We start from the raw sequence: 21,789 nt of genomic DNA on the forward strand, positions 1-21,789 counted from the left end.
GCCCCAATACAACCCCCTTTGCACCAACACAAGCTCCCTTTGCACCAGCACAACCACTCCTTCCCCCTTGAACCAACACAACCCCCTTTGCACCAGCACAACCCCTCCTTCCCCCTTGCACCAACACAACCGCCCTTGTACCAACACAAGCCCCCTTTGCCCTTTGCACCAACAGAAGCCCCCTTCCCCCTTGCATCAACATAACCCCCCTTTGCACCAGCACGATCCCCCTTCCCTCTTGCACCAACACAAGCCCCTTCCCCCTTGCATCATGACCCCCCTTGCACCAACACAAGCCCCTTCCCCAACAGATCCCCCCCGCCCCAGCCGAGGAGGCAGAGGCAGCTGGCCTCTGTCACGACGTGCCCCGCTGGGGCAGGTGAGAAAGGACGGAGGCCTCGTTCCCACGTAGCGATCGGCCTCCAAATCTTGTGGGGGAGGATAAGACAGCTAACGGGGTCAAGCCCCAGCCCCGCTGCGGACCCCCATCGCGGGCAGCGACGTGCGGAGCTGTATCTGCTAAGACCTGGCTGTGTCCGACCCTTTCCCCTGCCTGGCGCCGCTCCTCGGGGTGCCCGCGATACGACCTGAGCTGAACCGGGATGAGGGAAGAGGGACGAGGAAGACCGGCGACCGGGCAAGGAGGAGAGGAGAAGAGAGCAGGGAAAGTTGGGAGGAGGAGGCAAGTTTGGGATTGAACAGGTGGGAAGTAGGCCGGGGAGGAGAAAGCGGGAGGAGGTAACGAGAGCTCTGCTCGTTAGTTTTGCACAGCCTTCACGCTGCTCTTTCGGGAGGTCAGAGGCGGGAGCAGTGCTGGAGAAGGAAGGGGTGTTGTCCGGCTGAAGGCTGTGCTGACGCAGAAATGAAGTCCCTCCCCGGCCAGCGTTGTGTAGTGAACAAGACAGCCCGAATGCCCCCTCTCCCAGACCAGCTGCCTCATTTTTTCCCATGGCCGCTTCCTTTTTCTTCTCTTTCCCACGTCAATTTTACAGGCAAGGTCGTGCTTTAAAGAGCCGAACGTGCGACACACTTAGCACAGTAGCACACGTGCGCTAGTTACTCTTCACTGCTGTGTCCTCTCCGTGCGTCTTTCAACTTGGCTGATTTAATGTCACTCCTGTTTCCTTCTGCCAGTTCAAAGCCACTTCTCTGCCTTCCTCTTTTAAAGCAAAGTCTGTGGACTGACACCAGATCAGCAAACTGGATATGGCGTTTTATGGCACTAAAAATGTGCTACTCCCAGGTCTAGAGAGACTGAATAAGATATACACAGTATATATGCAAGCGAGTCGTCCGTCACTGCTGGCTTTATTGAATCGTTCGGTTTTTTACTGTCTGACAAGGTATTTCAGAGACCGTTCAACAAACATTTATGAACAGTGCTGCGCCTTGATAGTATCAGGGCTGTGACAATTCAGACAATGTTGGCTTAAAACTAACACAGTGGGAATTTAAATGTTCACCCAGACATTCATTTCTTCACTAGCAGGAAGTTATCCAAAGCGAGGAAATCTCCTTCAAACAAGTGAGGCAAATAAACAGGTGTGATGCCCAAGGCTCCTCATGCACTTCTCACTCCGGTAACAGCATGATCTTTTCCTTGGTGTTTTTTATCTCAATTTCTTCCTGCTGCCTTGTTTTTAATTTAGGGCACAATTTTACAAGCGCACAGGCGTACAAATAATTTTACTTACATAGACAATCATGAGATTGCACGCGTGGCATAAGTTACTCACATGTCCTGGAGTTTGCCGGTTCGAGTCTGTAAGGTGCATCCGAAAAGATCTGCTCCAGCATCAGCCGAGTGTGGAAGCACCTTTGCCAGTGTCAAGCAGTGATGTGAGAAAAAAAAACAGTGCATGTTGGACTCAGGCCAGTATCCTCATCCAGTTCACATGGTGGGAAAAGTCTATCCTGGCATCCTGGTGTTGCACTAACAAATTATAGAGAGCCCTGACCGTTGTTGGGGGTGGGGGGAGAGGTGGAGGAAGTGTGTGTAAGTGTGTAAGGGAGGAAGGATTATATTGAAAAGGAGAAAATATCTAACTCTCTTCAAATCAATTTTACAAATATCCTTTGCAGGTGACCTTTCATTTGCTTATATTATCAACTAGGAATTTTGCCTGTAAACAGCAGTGGAGCCAGTTGTTATTTTTAAAGTGGGATCTTTTGGGAACTTTGCTTTTTTTCCAACATCTTTAAATAAAGAAGTTATCTGTACAGAGTAATATCCATGGACTAAGCAACTAGGGATGTAATACAGACCTGTCTTGAACTCTCCCAGCTATACAAATCTAACAATGCATCTCAGAAATAACTGGAAAAGGTGACCAGGTTTGTTTGTTTTTTTATTATTAAATCTGGTTTTAAAGAATTTGTTCCTGGGATGAGACGGTGCATCCGATTTCAGCATACAGCAAATTTTCAAAGTTCATGTGACCTATGGATACTATCTCAAAATGTTACTTGTTAAATATTATTTTAATAAAGACCCTGTAGACAGCACTCCTAATTTACACAGCACTTTTACACATACCAGTGTCGACCTTGTATAGGAGCCTGCTGTCCCATGCAGAGTCCCGTTAGAGCTAATGGCAGTCCATACAGTTGTAAGAATTTGTACTTGTTAGTACACATAAAACATGATGGTTGCACCTAAATAAAATAAAGCAAAGAAATAAGGAAAGAGATAAGGAAAGGCACAGTTTGGGCAGTAGACAAAGTTTAAAAAGAAATTAAAATTAGTAATTAGGCCAGGACTTAAAAAGATAGTATTTCCCATTCTTCTGTTGCCAGGCTCATGGAGTCAAGTGATACAGGTACAATCTCAGCTTTGATATACGGATAGAGATTGTATACGAGTTTAACCACAACTCGTATATACGACCACAACTTGTTCTGAACCAGTTTGACAACTTCTTTTGAGGCCCAACTCCTGATTTTCAAACATTTGAGGCTGGCAACATTGAAAAATCATTAACAAGATACAATTCTAACATCACTTCCAACATCACGTTTGTTTGGTGCCCATCTGCTTATATGTCCTGTCCTTTATATTGCAGTTTTGGGGGGGCAAGCATTTTGTCTACAGCTCAGGTTGGCAGCCTGTCAGTAACAGAGGGCTGAATTAACACAGCTCAGTCTTGAGGGAGGCTGGAGTACATAATTTATTATGGGGTTGATCTCCCACAGCATGGCAACAGTGCGTGGCTCTGTCTCAAATCATATGTACACTGGATTCACTGCACTGTCTCAGCAGGGGAAAGGACTGATGGAGCGCCCAACAGAGCAAATCCTATCCCCCTGCCAACCCTAGGGTGAGACAGTCCCCAGCCCTGCACACAACCAAAGGGAGTTGGGGACAGGCAGCACTTGTTCACACACTGATTGAAGGCACCAAAATGTCCCTAGACACAGAACATCCCCACCGCTGCAACATAGGGATCACGGCCTCACATGGATCATTGCCCGACTGACGGCTCCACCAATCCATCCGGTCAGGAACGTGCCAGAGCCCCTTCCAGCCCTTGCTGTCGCAACTGCTCCACAGCACGTGGCCCACCACGCTTCAGGACCCAGCAGACTGCAAGGAGGGTCCCAAAGCACAGCGTGCTTTCGGGTAGTCCATTCTGCACCGTGCTCCAGGTAGCAGCTGCAGCAGCAGAGACTGCATTAGAGGTATCAGCGTGTCCCTAGCCAGCTCAGCGTGCGCCGACCATTGGGCTACGGCTGTGGTTCCTCCGTGCATCCCGAAGCTCTGTCTTGTACCATGTGCCTGGCTGATCAGGGACATGCTGATGCCTTCTGTCCCAGTCTGTACTGGTGCAGCTGCTGCCTGTGCCTGGTGCAGAACAAACCATGCTGCAGCCACAGCTTGTCCGCACATCCAAAAGTACACTGGACTTCAGGATATTCCTTGCACTCTGCCAGGTCCTGGAGCTTGGTGACCCTCTTACAAAACACTGGTGGGCTGGAGCCAAACTGTGGGCCATACATTGCCAACTGCTGGTCCACAGCATTTATATAATACCTGGCACAATACCACCCCCCCCCCCCCGACTTCAGACCTTTGGATGATACCACCATACAAATAAGAAAATAACTATTAATAACAGAAAAGCAGTTCTCAGTGGAAGATCAGGGGGGATTGTGAATTTGAGATAAAAATGGAAAGATTCATGGCCTGCTAACGATATTTGCTCAGCCAGATACCATATAACTAGTGTAAAATGATCATATAAACCTAGACAGCATAAAATGATAACTTGGAAGCCCACCATTAAGTAAGCTATATGTTCATGTACAGCTACAATTTCTAAAAGAAAAATGGACTTGAGGGTTTAGGTGGCAGAGAGTATTCTCTATTATATTTCAAGTAAGCAACCTGTCGTTATCCAAACTGGAACCAGGGAAAGCGATGGGATCTTTCATGATCACAAGTCATCACCAGGGTTCCTGGTTTTCTCTGATAAAAAACAAAAATCCTCAATTTTTGGATTAAAAAGGTCACCCAAAATCCACAGTGTTAAAATGAAACACCACAATATATGGATATCTATAGACAAGTACAAGTATATATATAGTGGTGTTTCATTTTAATCCCGGAACACTGGATTTTGGGTTACTTCTTTAAATCTGAAAATTGGGGATTTTTTTTTTTAATCGGAGAAAACCAGGATCCCTGGTGATCACAAACTTGCTTTTCATGTAACCCAAGAGAAGGTACCTTCAATATCCCAATCCCCATATTAGCACTACGTACGATAACACATAGACTCAATCACTTCTTAGAAAGAAGAATGAAACCTTCTGAATCACCAAATCCATTTTTTTTTCATAGATTTTCCTTGGAAATCACTATTGAATGTAATTATTTAATTTGCTTATTATCAATGAAGCTAGATCAAGTTGTATCATGTAAAGATCTGGCCCATAGTCCTCAAGTCCATTTTGAGGAGAAGCATTCAACAGTTCCAGATAAGATGTACTTTTAGAAGGTGTCATGAGACAATTGTTTTTTAAAATTAGTGTTAGCCGTTCTTTGTAGTGTCTCCTTTACTGTCGACAATTTACAGATGGAATTCCCAAAACCCAAGTTAAAGTTGTGCAATCCCTTTTAAACACACACATGCACAAGCACACTGGGTTGGTGCCTATTATGATGGAGAAAATTGTTTCTAAGGTGAAGAACATTTTCTATAACAAACGTAGAATTGTGTGTTTTATAGTAATAAATAGTAAGCACTGAGCCAGGGAGAGATGACAACCATATTATTCTTATGCTCCTTGTCCAAATAATCCTGTCTGCTTGCTTCTCATTTTATTGTCTTTCAACAAAAGGCTTGTTAGGAAAATCACTGCTACAGTCTCTATTGAATTGTTTTGAGGTACAGATCTAGAAGCACTTGGCTCGATTCATTAGCCACGTGTAGGGTAGGGCATGAAAATATGGTGCCTCTGGATGCGTCCACACATGCAGGCACGTGCACTTGCAGCAGCTGAAGTAGCAGCGGCACAAATTTGTGCCGGAGATTGGTGCCTCAGCACATGTGCCTGAACGTGCACTTTGGTGTGGGGCAACTTGTGCCACTTGGAGCGAAGCACCCTGCCCAACTCCTCCCAGATCTCCAATTCAATTTATTCAATTTATTAAGGATTCTGGCTAAATGCCATGCTCTCAAAAACGACATAACACATGTACGACCATAATATAAATAAGCTCAAACAATGTAACCAAACTACAAATATTATACTAAAAATAGAGCCCAGCACTTAAAAATATTATTAATATAAATATAGTAGTAAATCAAGATATGAACCTATAATATTGTTGTACAGAGATCCACAACTGAGACAATAAAATCAAATCTAATGTTAAAATGTATCAGTCATATCAGTAATAAAGGATATTTAACTCTAATCGCCTCAGACTTATAAGCAAAAATTGCAAGACAGTTTACTAAATTTGGATCCGTTTGCTGTAAAAGCCAGATTAATTTCTCTCTGTTTGAAAAAGTATCAATTTCTGCAAGAACAGTAATAAATAGGTTCTCCTTATGTCATTATATAAAGAATATTCTAAAACATAGCAGATAGTATCGTCCACAAGTCCTAGACGGACTGGGCAACATCTTTTAGCCCTTGGAGTAGACAATCTATGTCCAGCCAGAACAGATGTGGGCATCTGTTCGGTCCTGAGTCTAGTCAGGGAGGATGGCTATTTGTTATTGAGATCCAACTGTAAATACCTTCCCCACCCCCAATAATTTCCAGAGAGTATATAAAGGGGCAATAGGAGTAGCCCTAGCCACTGAGAAATCATTCTGCCTGGCAATATCTCGTATCCTCTGGAAAACCCAAACCTTTTCTATGGGGGAGAAAAATCTTTCATTATCTTTGATATAGTATCCCATCCCAGAAAGTGCAAAAGTATGGGAAAGGAAAGCTAACCAGGGTGATTGGAGAGGAGGGGGATTATTAATATCTTCTATGTAGCATAATGTAAGCAGATGATCTGGTAAAAGGGGCAGGATTTTAAACCCAAATCCTGTCATTCTAATAATAATATTAGTTAAAGTAGAATCTGTTCCTATCTCTAAACTCAGAAAAGATGCAGGAGTTGAAAGAGCCCCAAGAAACTTGTTCTGAGGTATGTCTACATCATTACTAGCAGCATAACCCTATACTTCAGCGCCATATAAGATCTGAGAGGTAACTTTGGCTTTGTATGCTGATCTAGGAGCTCGGACTGATCGTCTTGCTGTGGTTTCACAACGTTTCTTTAGAGCCACAGCCAATTGGGCTGCCTTAGTTTTAACTGCCTGAACATGATGTTTCCATGATGGAGAAGCTGTGAATAACACCCAAATACCAGATAGGTTTTGACAACTTCAAGTTTGGTTCCCCCCATATTCCATGGATATTTCATCAAACGACTTCCCCAATACATTATTTTGGATTTATCATAATTTATCTTTGCTATTTTGTCCACAAAGATGCTCAAAAGTTGTAATTGCTCTCTGTAATCCAATACGAGTTCTTGACAGTATAACAGTGCCATCTGCGTACATTAAAATAGGGATCGGATCCCAGATCTTCAGGCAGGGGAAGCTAGAGGCTGGGGCCAGGCTGTACTCTGGGGGGGGGGGGGGGGGGGGGGCCCCCCCCCCCCCACAGCTAGTTGCCAAGTGGGTACTTCCAGTCCACTTCCTGGTTTGCCACTGAACATGTGAGGGCTGCCCCCGCCCATGCTCCCGTGGGATGCTCCATCCACCCCAGCATTGTTCAAGAAGGGGAGGAAGGAGGACCGGGGACAGACCCGGGTTCGGACCCCCTGCTGCCAGCCATGCCCCGCTCCTATTTCCTCCAGCACCCTGGGGCGGCGTGCAGCGTGCGGGTGCAGCGGGGGCATGTGGCAAACATTAGGATGCTCTGGCTGGGTGCTAGAGCATCTCCTTGGAGGACCCAGCTTCCAGTTGCTTTGGGGCACGCTCTAGGAACGTGCCCTGCGCCGCTTTTTTCCAGCATGTTTTCATTTGATCCTGGTATTCCCTGGTATCAAACTCAAGAGTCTGTGCTGCCGTGCCTCCTGCAGCGTCTCAAACTGCTTTGAGATGCTGCCACAGACATGTTTGCTCGTGTGGACATCCCCTCTGGTGTGGAATATGCACACCAGTACATTTTATCACTAGTCCAACTGGTTAAAATCCTCTTACCCACAGCTGATGTGAAGAGGTGGAGTGTATGCAGAAAAAGGAAGATTGGCTTAGCTCTTTCCTGGAAGTCGCACACACTGGTGATGCAAAGTGACTTATCTCAGCATACCTGTGTTTTGTCTGGATAATATTCCCCTGCATGAGCCATCCAAGGTTTTGTACCCTGGACTTCCAGTAATTACGTAGAGGCCTCTCATGTTTGAGCTCGTGAAGTAACTCCACTGGGGAAAGCCGACCGTAAGCATTAAAAAGCATTCACCACTAATAAAAAAAAGATGCATTTTTTTAAAAATATATTTTAGTTTCTTCTTTCTTTGCTGCTGGGTTTTTCAGGCTTTAGTGTTTAGTCAGGTCATATTTGCAGGTTTCTCACTATAACCATGAGGACTAGATACTCAGCCCTGCTGATTAGTAAGTAGTCTTTAGCACTGCCCAAATGCTGCTTGGGAAGGTTGTGCATCATGAACAACTGGTGCCTCCCGAGACTGGGCAGCAACCATTTGTACTTGGTGGCGAGCAGCAAGTGGGGACCACCTGCAGACGCTGCTGGTGGCGGTCGGGGGGGGGCAGGTGGCAAGCGGCAACCTCCTGCAGAAGCTGCCTTCGGCTTTGGCGGTGGCCAATCTCAGGGCAGGGGGGCACGTGCCCCCCCACCCCCATGCGTCCCCTATGTTGGGCAGGCAGAGCAGCACAGCATGCTGACACCTGGCACCATAAGCCTGCAGTGTTGGCAGGCTCTTCATTTATAGACTTTTTAGGACACAGACCATCTTTTTGTTCTGTGTATGTACAGTACGTAATACAACGGGATCTCACTCCATAACTACAGCTCCTAATTCTAAGGCAATATGAATAAGTAGTAAAATGAGTTTGGGAGCTGAAACTTAGCACTGAATATTGTGACACTTGTGATAAATTAGGGCAAGCTGGATGCATATTGTTTGCTGGCAGTAATATTTAGGTTGCTGACCTCTGGTGCAGGGGTCAGCAATTTACAGAGCTGGTTATAGTCCAGGAAGAGAATTTATCTGTCCTACCAAGTGCAACAAGTGTGTGTGCATGTATATATATACACACACACACACACACTAAATTTTGTACAATTATCTGCTACTGTCATCTGCTGGCAGAATATTTAACAACCATGCCCTCTACACACCTTAGGACTGAGGTGTGTTAATTTGGCCCACTGTTAGTGAGAGGTTGCCAATCCCTGCTCTAGCACACTAGCTGTTAGAGGGGACGAGAAATCATAATAAAGGCAAGGTGGCTTGTAATTTCTACAAAATTTAGCAGGTCAAGTTAATTTCCATTTCTCTAATCTATCTGGAGGTTATAGTTTCTGGAAATAACATAGTCAACGCAAGGAAATAGTACTGTTAAACAAGGATGAAAAGTAAACCCCTTATAGTCTCTCAGAATTTAGTCTTTGAGCTGTGCATTCTTAGCACAACAGTTTTCTTATTACTAGGCATAAGATGTGGTATTTTGCCCATCTAACTGTGTTCCCTTGTTTTTATCCAGGATAACTGTTGTCCTCTCTTTGTGCCAGACATGTCATTAAAGTTGTGTTACTGTAGTTTCTGTATGCTAATGTAATGTCTGTTTTTGACTCTGATAAATAAAGGCTGCCCAGATTTAAGCCCTATAAACATACTTTGGGACCTCTCTAAATTATTTCTATGTAGCTTTTTCCTTGATTCGTATAATCATTTCTTTATCGAGTAACAAATTACCAAAAAAAAATTGTTACAAACCGTAAAATAACTCTTTTATAAATAAATACATCTGCTCTGCTTGTTCCACAGTAGTAATCAGGTGGGTTGCATAAGGAGCTTCTTGTATTCTCTCAGGATAATAGTGGCTAGAAATAGCAACAGCATTTTGGGGTGTGCATTTTCAAAAACGCCTCCTGAATGTGTAACTTGTGATTGTGCATCTAACCATGCACGTGTTTCCAGGTGCCAAATATTTGCATGCACATTAGTACAGGCCCTCCAAAGCAAACATGCAACAGCATATATAGAGGCTGTGGGGAAGCGGGGGACTTTAAAAACAGGAACTGTTAGTTTGCTGACATTTTCTCCTGCCAGAGTAGCTTATACAGTCCTAAAAGGAAATGCATCAGGCATCAGTTGAGTTATTCCTTTACTCAGTAAAGAGGAACATACCTTTCTTAATGCAAATATAACAAATAAAATGTTCAAATCTACTTCAGAAGGGACTGCATTTCAGAGATGGGCAAAGTAGGATGTATTTGGATGAAGGGAACTCGGTAAATAAATGATTAAAAAAATTACACATTCAATGACCAGGACTATTAAAACAACTATTAAATGCATCAGAACAACTCCCTCCCCTCAAAAAAAACAACAACCTAACAGAATTAAAGGGAAAGCTCAATTTAAAAGTAAGATCGGTAGATTAACTTTCACTGCACTGGAATGTAAAATGTGTTATAGAAAGTGTCCTGTTAAATATGTAACTACAGGTCATAAAACAGCAGAACCTGCTCAGACCAATACTTGTCATGTGCTTTGCCACGATCTGTGCTGCAGCGAGTTCGCTGAAGTGCAGACAGACCTTTCCAATCACAACAGGACCACAGCGACAAAGCCAGCACCTGGGGCAAGCAAAGATGGCAGCAATGAACTGGTTAAAGACCAGACCTGGTAAAAGAATAGCCTTTGACTTCTCAAATGGTTAAAAGGCTTCTGTTGTATTGGAAATTATCTCGTTTTCTTTCTTGTTAAAACCCTGTCCTTTCATGTGCAACTGAAATTATAACTCGTTAAATCAAATAAGAAGTCATTATAAAATTTATGCTAAACCAGGTGCTCAGATAATGCACCGATGGGCAACTCGATGCGGTGATCGGTGCTGTAGTTTGAACGGTCCTGTATTTAATAGCTCAAAAGCAGCTCCATGTGACAATCCGGGACTGACAGTGAGAAAGGCCATTCCCAACAGCAGGCACAACTTACAGAGGGATCTTTGCTATTTCAAAGACTCGCTGCTATCCCCCACCCTTTAGATACAGATATGGGATGGCCCAGGCCCCCAACCATGGTCACTGGCATCAAGGCTCTTGAGCATTCATCACAGAAGTAGGCAAAAAGGATGACATCCAGGAATACGGGAGTGGGGGAGGGAAGCTGAGCCTCCACCAGCCTTTCCACAATAGGAGAGTGCTTCCTTTCAGTTCAAATACCTTTTGACTGGCTTGCCGCGATAGCATTTGTTGTTGTGCCACCGGCTCTGTCTGCAGAGAAGGCTCCCTTCAAAATGAATGGAGCAGCTGCAGCTTATCAAGGGAGGGAAATCAATGACTTGGCAGGCTGCTCTGGTCACTGCTGCCCGCTGCAGCATCATCACATTCTCTCCCTGAGAGGCGCCAGCTGTCCTCTTCACGCTGCAGAAAGCCCCTGTGCCGGCAATTATTGACAGGGAGCTCAGGGACTGCACTCCCAGCGCAACTGGGATCCAGGCCTTTCCAGGAGGGAATCCCCTTCCCCAGCCCAGTTGTGAACCTCAAATGTGGCTCCTCTTGAGGTCCCAGGCTGAATTGATTCCTTTGTAATCACATTTCCTGTAAGCTACATTACATCCATTTTTTAAAATGTTTTTTTAGGGAAAATACACCTGCTCCTGGCATCCTGATTTCTCCCATATACTTCTATTGAACATGATTAGCTCCATTACATAGATGTAATGGAGAGAAGGGAGAATCCATGCTGTCCTTTCCTAACCTGCAGTAAGGTGATGGTAGCAGAACTACTCGAGGAAAGGTGCCATTGCGATCCATTGGTAGTTTCTGTGCATTCGCGTGGACTAGTGCGAGAGAGCAAGCAGTAAACACGAAGAGTGCAGCAACAGTCAGAGGACGGGGGCGTGGGGTTGAGTCAGATGAAAAACTGCATTTGCTGTAGCTTTTAATGTCACCTGTGGCATCAAGGTGAATCTGTTCAGTTAAAACTTTACAACTTTCCAGTCACCCCTCCTGGAGTGCAGCATAATACGTACGCCACCTGAAAAAAGGCCGAATGTAGTGTTGCCCCTAGAATGCTTTGCCTATTTAGTCTATCTCCACTCTTCAAGCATTATATCTAGTGGATATCTTCCCCTGCACAGCCTTTTCTTCATGACGCACCCAGTTCTGGTCTCCATCCCCAGGCCATATCGATTCTCCTCCTCCTGCCCCGCTCCTCGCCAGATCTGCCACTCCTGCCTGCTGCCTCCAACACCTCCCGACAGGTTTCCAAGCCACAGACTCTCCAACCCTATTCCAGCCGCGATCCCCCATCCTGAGCTCCCAATCCCAACCTGAACTCCTTGCCTCACAGTCTCCTTGCCTAACCGGTGCCGCTCTCCCCCGTCCTGTTCCAGTCTCCTTGTCCCACGCTGCTCCTTACCTCTCCTCTGGCACACGTCTCTGCAGTGCAGGCATGAAGTCTTGTTCTTCAAGAACTTAGTCCAAAGCATGGGGTGGGAGGGAAAGGGGACGCCAGACAAAAAGTCTTCAGAATTTTAACATGAGATTTTTTTTCCCCAGTTCCATTCTTGGAAACAGCTGAACCGTTTTGGCTGAAATTTCCCCCGAAATCTCAGCTGAGGCATGAAAAATACAACCCGAATGACTAAACACTGGCAAAGTTACATTTCAAAGTGCCATTGAAAACCAGTTCTCATAGCAGGAGGGTCAGGCAAGTGTCAGGCAGACTTAGTAACAGACGTTGTTACTAGCACTGCATATAATCTGTGCCCTGGTAACTGAGTGCTAATGGCATCCTAAGGCCTCTGAGGGTCTGGTCCAGCTCCCGTTGAAGTCGTTCCATTGACATCCATGGGAAACAAGACGTGCCCTCACAGTATTTAAATAGGCCCCCAGCTCTGGGTCAGGAGGGCACATTGTCTCCGTGCTCGGAGCCATTTCATTATGGAGTAGAATTTAGCACATCAATTTGAGGAGCAAAACAGAAAACCTTTCGCCATCCAGTGACGTCCTGGAGACCAGCGGGCCTTTCAGAAACTCTGGGTCTCACCTAGGACAGTGAAATAGGATTCTCCAGGCAATTAACAATGCTCTGAGCAGCCACATAAAAGAAATATTGGCTTTTACTGAAGTTAACACCATCATTTCTTCCATGAGGCTCCTTGTGAATAATTCTGGCTGGAAAAAATTGTACATGATTTCTTTTCATTTATATTTTAATGCAATTTATTATACAAGAATGACCTCCGTTCAGGGTTCAGAAGATCAGAGTACTTACAGTAATCTTCACAGCACTTTGCATCTTCAGTTATAGCTTACACTCACAGCGTGAAGAGAATGGGGAGTTAATGTACCAAATCTGAAAGTCTCTGTGCGACAGCGTTAATCTCATTGTTGAGTTATTATTTATTAGGAATATTACGGTAGTGCCTAGAGACCAGGTCCCCATTGTGCCGGGCTGTAGATGCAAGCGCATTCCCTGCCCAGAATAGCTTAGGTTTCATATAGACAACAGGTGGGTACAATGGGCTCCTAGCACGGTAGCCGTGCCAGGCAGCATGCCACCTCGAGTGTAGCATGGCCTTCCTTATGCCAGGAGTGACAGTTCCTACTCATGGGCAATTCCTATGATACCAAAGGGTGTCTGGGCAAGGGGGAAAGTGCAATGAGCCCCCTGTCCCGAGTCTATGCAGTCCTGTCCACAACTGAAGACAGCATCTGCTAGCAGCCTGGGTACAGTAGCCACCCAGAAGGCTTTGGCCGTCTGTACCAACCAGTCGTGCTGGTGGCTGTACCCTGAAACTTCTGGAGGAGCAGAGAAGTGGGCCTGCTTTCCCTTGAGCCAGGGTATGTCAGGGGGCACTGTGTGTGATCCAGTGTGTCAGCTCTTGTACTTTCAGTCCTGTTTCATCGTGCGTTAACTTCCGTAACCTGCCGTTCTAGTGCAGACAAAACACAAGTCTACCCCAGGACGTGAAAGATTTTAACCCAACACCACCAGCTAACGGCACTTGGCTCCTGGCTCTGCTAGATGCTAGAGTGGTGTTAGTTAGCACACTTTTGATTAAGAGGTGTCACACGGGACTAAAAGTGTAAGTTACAGACACGTCCACGAAGAACTTGTATGTGTGAATGGCATTAGGGATAGCCTAGGACACGCACCCCATTCCTCAGTGTATGTATTCAGTTGTGTATCCAATGAGATACAGATGTACTAAGTAGGTTTAGATTCTGGCCAATAAATCTTTGTGCAGAAATTCATCTCTTGGGTGCCTGGGGACTCCACCAGCAAACTTTGGTCTCTTGTAGTACAACATTTACTAGTGTTGGACTGGATTTTTCTTTAGATACCCAGCTATCCACTGCAGGCAACAGAGACTGGCCTGCCTATTGCCTGAAAAGGCCTGCTGCAGACTAATCTGGTTTGCATGGCCTGCACTGCGTGAGAAGAGAATACAGCAAGCATGTGCTGTCATGCCATAATTTCTGATTGACACGGTAAGGCCAAGACATGAGAATAATAATAATCCTGGGCACTTCTACTGTGTGATGGGCTCAAAGCACTTTACCATCATTAACCAATTAATCCTCAAAGTGTCTCTATGAGGTCAGCACTCGCCCAATATTATGGGCAGGTAAGTGAAGCACTTAACTCCAATAGAGTCAATGGGATGTATCTGCTTAGGTGATTTTGAAATTCTGGCCCTTTGCATCTGTGTGCATTAGATCCTCCATATGGAGGAAAGGGGCTGATAGCACCTCTTCCCTCCTGAGGGCACTGTGAAGACACAAGCACTGTAAGGCTTTACAACAGGATACATTAATGGGAATCCTATAAGGACTTCTGGGCAGAAGGGTGCTAAAGATAGTTGGGTACTGGCTGGCACCACCTGCCTAAAGCCAGCACAAAACAGAGAAAGCTGTCTGATAGCTATATAAAGCTCTTAAACAGGGACCAGAAATCCCAGCCATCACATCTGCAAAGGAAGTGCAGAGACATCTCCCCGCTTTGGCTTAGGGCTGGTGCCCCAGGACCCCTTCCTCTCAGGAAGTGAAAAGAAAGACATTTACCTCCTTGTGCTCTTCTCCCACTGCTCCAGGTGTCCTACATCCCATCCACACACCAGACTCAGCTTAGCTCCATGATACAGAAAACCAAAACTCAGGCTCCCGCCTAACCTTGCGAAGGAGCCAAGACAACATTGGAATGTCACCCGGTCCTTCCTGCCCTGCATCGTGCTGCAGTGGGAGCCAGTGCAGAACAGGGCTTCACTGCAAAAGCTGCACCTCTGCAGCAACCTCCCTTCCCTTCATTCACTGCAGCCACATGCAGCAGAATCACATGGAGGGAGTGCTACAATTTGTTCATGAGCACTCGCTTGCAGACAGGCATCGAGTCAGGGATAACAGTTGGAGTCAGCAGAGATGTTCACTTTTGCAGTGACCTACTTAAGAGCAGAATCTAACCTGAGGCAGCTTCCTTTGCTGAAAGCATCTTCAGCAATGAATCTTAGAGAGCCACAGAGCAGCAGAGCCAACCGTGACACTGCACAGGACTTGCTGGCATGGGGAAGTGGCCAGTATAACCCTCCCACTCCTCCAGTTATTCTGAGTGCAGACACGCTTATTCTGGAATACAGCTGCTTTTTGCTGGTTTAGCTTAAGCCAAAATTGTCTATTCTGGAATAGGAGCATCCCTATGGGAAGCTATTCTGCAATTGTTCCAGCACTTTAAATTCACACCCCCTTTATGCTAGAATACCCTCGTCCATCATATAGAAAGTCCTTATTGAGTTCAAGACTTCGGAGTTTCTGGCCTTTGTGGTCATTGTCTGACAATGATTTAAAGTATTGCTTATTGAAGTACAGGAGGAAAAAGCTCATTAACTGATTCCTGTTTTGATGGCAGTAGAGTGGCTCCCATCGAGCCAGTTATTTTGATCCCTAATAGCAGCTTGGGTCAGCAAGTGCTGTTAGACGGCTGGCTTCTCAAAGCTATTTCAGACATCTTACTTCATTTCATGCTTATGTCAGACCAGATCCTGCTGTCACTTTTACGTGGGTAGATCCAGAGCAACTTCACTGCCTTCAGTAGAAATGTTCCGTGTCTGCACTTGCAAGATTTGAAACAGGACTCAGCTCACACTACAATCCTGCTTGCATCTTGTGGTGGACTCTGTCGTTCCAGTGCATGCTGCATGGTGTAGACACGTGTGTTTATACAGTCCCATCCTCTCCTCATGCCTCTGTGATGCTGTTACAAGCTCCTGCGCACACACGAACACAGAAAGCTGCGATACAAATATGGGGGGAAACTTCTGGTAGAATAAAATCGACACCATATTCTGACACAGGCAGTTGCCTGATCTGCAGCAGTAGCGCTCCAATTACTGAGACGTTGCCCAACATTCATCATGCCCTTGTCTCTGTACGGTGAGTCACACATTGCGTGCTCCATTCAGTGGGGACCTGTTGGCATGATGATGGGTGGGAAGAGGCAGAAGCCCAGCTCTCTGAGCATACCCCCAGTGGAGCACTTGACATTTTGTTTGTGGGTGAATCTCCAAAGAAGCACATTGGAAAGTGAGTGTTCAGAAGCACGGACGCTAGGTAATACGAGTAATAGCGAGTCATATGAGTAATATGAGGAATAGCAAAAAGAAGATACAAGTAATACGAGTAATTGCATCTGGTGCTCTTCCCATTCAAAACCTTTTACAAGCATGACTCCTCACAACACCCCTGTGAAGAAGGAAAGTATTACCCTCTCCATTTGACAGATGGGAAAGCTGAAGTACAGAGCCATGAAGAGCACACATTCAACTCAACCTAGCGTAGCACTTAAGATAGTGAGAACATGGCGGGAGGGGGTGTTCATGTCACGTAAGGCCAAGAGAAATGACTTTCCTTAAACTCCAGAAGGAACAGTGGTTTTTAGCGCATCCAGGTAGCTTGGCCTCTGACATGCCCCACTCGATACCTTCCACTTGGCCTGCGTGCCAAAAAATGCTGTGTAAGCACTTTTGGCACGGGCCCAGGAACGCCTCCAGGGTTCCAGCGCCGGCGTGCTCCCCAGTGTGGCGCCGCGTGTGCCTGGCACTGCTCTGACAGTGCGCGAGGCTGGGAGCGAGTGGGCAGGGCTTGCTCCTTGGCACCAGTCTCGGGATCCCGCGGAGGCAGGCGAGCGAACCTTGTGTAACTCGAATATTGGGTGCCAAAAATCCAAAAAGGCTAATGGATGCCACTGATTTTCATCATCCTGAACGAGAAAGCAAAAGGGAGGAAAGGAAGAAAACCAACTGGATTTTAAAAATGATTTGGTCATCTCAATGGCCAGGAAGGTAGCGGAGGGTGAAGGAACATGTTTGTTTCCATGGGACACAACGCTGACTGGGGATCGGGACTTGGTGAGGGGGCAGAGCGCGCTGACACCACACCTTTGCTCAAGGAAGACCAGTTGTCCAGCTTTCCTGCTGGATCCGCTGCCTTGCTTTGGCAGAGCACATCTGACAGCAGAATTGAGGCAGAAGCCTTGGTGACGTTTGCAGCCAAACAAACTCCCCGTAGATGTAGAGAGGAGCTTGCCGTCCTGCTTGTTCTGGACAGAGATGAGCCCGTGTTTATGGACCTGCTTCAGCAGAGGGTTGAGCACCTGCAGCTTCTTGTGCTTTGAATTGTGGTTTCTTTCCCCCTCATCCCGACAGTGGTGGGGAGTTGCCTCCTAGGAACTGGCCCAGCAGGGATCATTCCCCACATGCAGATCTTTCGTGAGCAGGACTCTGTCACCTCCATCATCCTGAGCCCACTTGTTTCCACAGGGGCCTTCTCTAGACCCCAAGGATGCATGTGAAGAGAGACACGTGCATCACCCTCACCTGAATACCAGCAGCAAACCCACCCTGAACCGGGCAGTGGTGGCTGTGTTCACTTCTCATTCCCATGCCAGGAAGGAGCAAGGCTCCACTGCTCTCCCACTGGCAGGGAGTGGGGAAACAGCCCCTGAGTCTGGGGAGAGGCACTGGGCCATGCAGATGCTTGGGCAGATCCCAGGAATCGGGGGGGTTCTCCCTGCTCTACCACAGGGCGTATCGCTGCCTCCTCCTCTTCCTCCTCCTCATTCCCAGCTTGGACTCCCTGGGAGGCATCCCATAGAGGAGGCCTCCTGGAGTTTCCTCTCCCCCAGGACACTTTTCTGTAGGCTTCCCAGATTGTGGTGGGGAAATCCATCTCTCACCAAGGGATTTATGAATTTCTTCTCGACCAGCACCAATTTTATGTTCCTGAAAGATGCATAGTGCTTTCTGACTTGGTTTAAACACAGTGGATTTAACCGGAGATCTGTATATTTTTAAGATCCATTTAGAAACCATCCCCACTTTTCCTTTAATTCCCAGCCCCTGCAAGGAGGCACTTATCCAGCGCCCTTGTGTGAGGGCAACGCACATCTATATTGAACACCAAATATATTGAACACAGGTACCTCTGTCTATTGAGATGATATGGCATGGCACTAGGAAGACAGCTTCTGCACAATCACCCTGTACTTCCTGATGTTGAAGAGAAACAGCCGTATCTTCCAGAGAGGCCAAAAGATATTTATAGCTGTTAAAGCAATAGTTGAAAAATCAAGAGTCATTTATACTTCTTGGATAACAGATAGTCTCTAAAACAACGGATAGATTTCTGGTGTGGATTCATTTATAATTGCAATTGAAAAGAACAGGTAAAGCAGGCACAGAAAATCCCATCCCAGATTGAAATTCTAGCCTGCTTCACTTCTTCCTCTCACCCATTTCTTCTGGTAATAGCACATCTACATTTGTACATGGTTTTAGATTGATGTTGTAACATCCTGAACACAGTGAATTAAATCAGATCCAATATTTGCAAGTATGAAATGCTTCTTGTAGGAAATGAAAACATAAAATATATGCAATTTTCTCCTGGCAGTTTATTATGGTATGAAGAAAAAAAAAAACATTCTGTGCTTGAAGCTGACGTTATATTACAAATGTTTTGCGAAGTATGACGTGACTATTAAAATATGATTACACAAAGTATGAACATTTTAAGAAGTTTACAGTACGGTGAATCTTTTATAAACAGACTCTTAAATATACATAGGACAATAGGAGCTGACAGAAAACATCAAAAATTAACTATTAATGTTTATAGACTTTTCCCCTGAAAAAAAGTCTCACATCAAAACAGAAATTATGAAAAGCCTTAAAACCAGGAACAAAATCACCTGTACACTACAAATATCCATGGCAGAGGTGTGCAAACCAGAGCTATCTTTTCATTATATGATACAGTCACAAGGGAACTCTGCAATCCCTGGATAGGATTTGCTCTTCAGGTGTAGCTCATTTCACACAGGGTAAGTCCTCAATGAGTTTGCAATCAAGAGTTACAAACTCTGTGTCAGAAGTTGTAACATCACAAGCATCTACTCAGTGCAAGACAATTTATGTATTTAATGTCCTAATCAATGTATAGGAGTGTATCCTGACTGACAACTCTGCTGGGATCCTGCAAATGGATCTCCGTCGGCAGATCTCTATGCATGCGTGGATCCCTGCTGGGATCTTCCAGTAAGGAGTATTTCAGGAGTGGGGTTATGAATGAGTTGAGGGTTTTTTTGTTTTTTTTTTAATGCAACTCTTCAATTTTGTTTTCTGGTAGGGGAGATACATGACTACATTTGCTTCCTGTTTAGCCAGTTTGCCTGGACACCCCTAGTTCATGTGTTAAGTTATGTCAAAAACATAAGTATTTTATGCTGTAATACACAGTATTACTGAAACTAACAATGTTATTTGCATATTTATAACAAGGTATAATGAAATTCCTATAATAAAACAAAAAAATTATGCTATAGATTTATTTACAAACAGTCCAGCAAAGAAGTATAAATACTTCTATATTTAATGTTTAGGAAAACATAATTTACAAAATATTCAAATATATACAGTCATCTGAAAAACTGCCAATATTAACCTTTGATGCAAGCAAAGAATTGGCCGAGTTCAGTCATCGTGTACTGAAAGAGGCGGCGGCTTTTGCAGATTTGCTTCTGTGCTGAAAAGTCACGCTCCTGTTATTTACAAAGCAGTCTGCTGCCCTCCGAGCTAAACGTGTCCGGAGCTTTGCGCATGCTGTCCCAAAATGTCGTCTATCATTGTCAAATTGTGCAACCACTCTTCGTCGTTGCTACTGCTGCTGTTCTTCATGAGAGAGTCAATGAAGTCAGTGTCGCTGCAGTTGCCAGGCAAGATCGAATTACTTTGCTGTGGCACAAAGTCATAGTGGGGCAGCTCAGAAGCGGTGCTCATTCTGTTGAACGTTCCAGCCGGCTGGCCGGCGGAGGAGTAACTTGGCAGCCCAAGTCCTTGAGCAGGATTGAGCTGGTTAAAACTGGACACGCCTTGTGGCATCGATTTCATAACATTCATGGCTGGCAATGGTCCTCTGGTTAAATTGTGTCTTAAGTTCTGATTATTCATTGGGCTCAGGCTCTGGCCAGACTGCCCCAAGGTTAGTTTTTGCATCTGTCTGACCTGGACTCCAGGAGCAATCTGATTGGGCGGCACGACAGCCTGATGGGAAAACTGTTGGCCTGGTAAATTTGGTCTCACGTTTTGTTTGGAGAAGAGAGGGTTACTGGAGAACTGCTGCATGCTGGTATCCATCTGGCTTTGGTTTGGCATTCGTGGAACCCCGGTCGACGTCCACATCTGGGTAGACGGGGTTGGGTAGACATTAGGAAGTCTTGGCATACTCGCCTGCCGTAAGTGTTGTTGAGTCGCAGAGGGGTTCGCCAAGGAACTGGAGCTGAAGACTGGCATTGTCATTCCTGGCTGGACTGCAGCGTGGCTGTGAACCGGTTGGCAGCCGGAGTTCATACCCAGCGAGTTTTGGCTTGGCCGCAGTGGGATGTTAAAGTCTGAACTGGGGGGGAAAATCCCCTGCTGTTTGTTAGCGTTGTGTGGAATCATTACCATGGTCCCGCTGTTCTGGCTGGCGGTGGCTGGAGTGATTCCGGAGCCCAAGGTGTTCTGGAGCATCCCTGGGTTGGATGGCATCATGCGGTGGTTTGGTGGAGGATTTGGCATGGACTGACTGCAGTCGGTGGGAATTGGCTGCTGTACTGCTGTATGTAAAGAGGTACGTTAAGCATTAAATACACATTCATTCCTGAAACGTGGCACATTCTTAATAGGCTGCTTCTCCTTAATTTATCTCTTTCATTACGCGGGCCTCTCCACAGCATTCCTTCTAACAGAGTTACTACTAAATGGGCGAATCCCGTATTATGCCATAAAACATGGGATGCTTTTATTTCAGCACAAAGAATTGTTAAGAGCCCCATATTTATTCAGAGTCTGCGAGCCCCAGCAGCTTGCGCTTTTTAACTGCGAGCCCTTTGCGCCTTACCTTGAAACTGATTCACCTGCTGGGCCACAAACGAACTCCTCTGCTCAGACGTTACTGCCAGCATGTTTTGTCTCTGCTTCTCCTGGAAAACAAGAGGACTAACAGTCAAGAGGCAGCCTCTTGAGGAACAAAAAATAACAGCGGGCCCTTAAGTATGGCTGCTATCAAATCTAACAATCTATTTGGCGCGCACGTACACACGCACGCGCACATAAACCCAGATTCTTTATTCTCAGACTAGACACTTCAGTTGAGTCTGGAACTTAACCGTGTCTTCAAAAGCGTCCTCTAATAGCACCAAGCAAGGGCAGCCTCAGCATATGCTGGATGGGAAGCTCCATGTTTGGGATGACATTGGACCACTGTGTTTTCTCTGCTCTAGGAGAAGCCCAAGACATTTTGGGTGTTTCTACTCCCAGCCTTCTCCCTTTGTTTCTTTATAGTAGGGGCCTGATCTAAAGCTCACTAGAGCCAATGGGCGATCTTTCCTTCACCCAGAGTGGGCTTTGGTTTGGTCTTCACCTGGTGCAGGAACCTTTCGGTCTTCTCCGAACTCGTCCTGCCCATGGTCCTGGCGTTTCCTCTGGTGCACCTGCTGTGCTCCTAACCGTGTCTCCTGACTGGTTAATCTCCGCCCCCCTCATC

The 21,789-nt window shown here is 45.8% G+C and overlaps 2 protein-coding genes across 4 annotated transcripts in view; both read right to left on the reverse strand.

Annotated features, from left to right (window-relative positions):
- The window catches only part of MTM1 (myotubularin 1), a 60,403-nt gene extending 49,435 nt beyond the window's left edge, over nt 1-10,968 (reverse strand). The window contains exon 1 of one of the 2 annotated variants that reach the window (XM_025205354.1): nt 10,927-10,968. In XM_025205354.1, coding sequence (XP_025061139.1) covers nt 10,927-10,953 — 27 coding nt within the window. In that variant the 5' untranslated portion in view covers nt 10,954-10,968. The remainder of the gene's footprint in view (nt 1-10,926) is intronic. The other variant, XM_006024644.3, reaches the window with a different exon arrangement.
- Nucleotides 10,969-18,643: 7,675 nt separating this feature from the next.
- The window catches only part of MAMLD1 (mastermind like domain containing 1), an 84,936-nt gene continuing 81,790 nt past the window's right edge, over nt 18,644-21,789 (reverse strand). Inside the window, exons 4-5 of one of the 2 annotated variants that reach the window (XM_025205352.1) lie at nt 21,145-21,226; nt 18,644-20,857 (exon numbers count right to left, since the gene is read on the reverse strand). In XM_025205352.1, the coding sequence (XP_025061137.1) occupies nt 19,839-20,857; nt 21,145-21,226 (1,101 nt within the window). In that variant the 3' untranslated portion in view covers nt 18,644-19,838. Of the gene's footprint in view, nt 20,861-21,144; nt 21,227-21,789 lie in introns of both variants that reach the window. The other variant, XM_006024647.3, reaches the window with a different exon arrangement.

The sequence above is a fragment of the Alligator sinensis genome, unplaced genomic scaffold (genome assembly GCF_000455745.1).
Source record: "Alligator sinensis unplaced genomic scaffold, ASM45574v1 scaffold207_1, whole genome shotgun sequence".
Lineage (NCBI taxonomy): Eukaryota > Metazoa > Chordata > Crocodylia > Alligatoridae > Alligator > Alligator sinensis.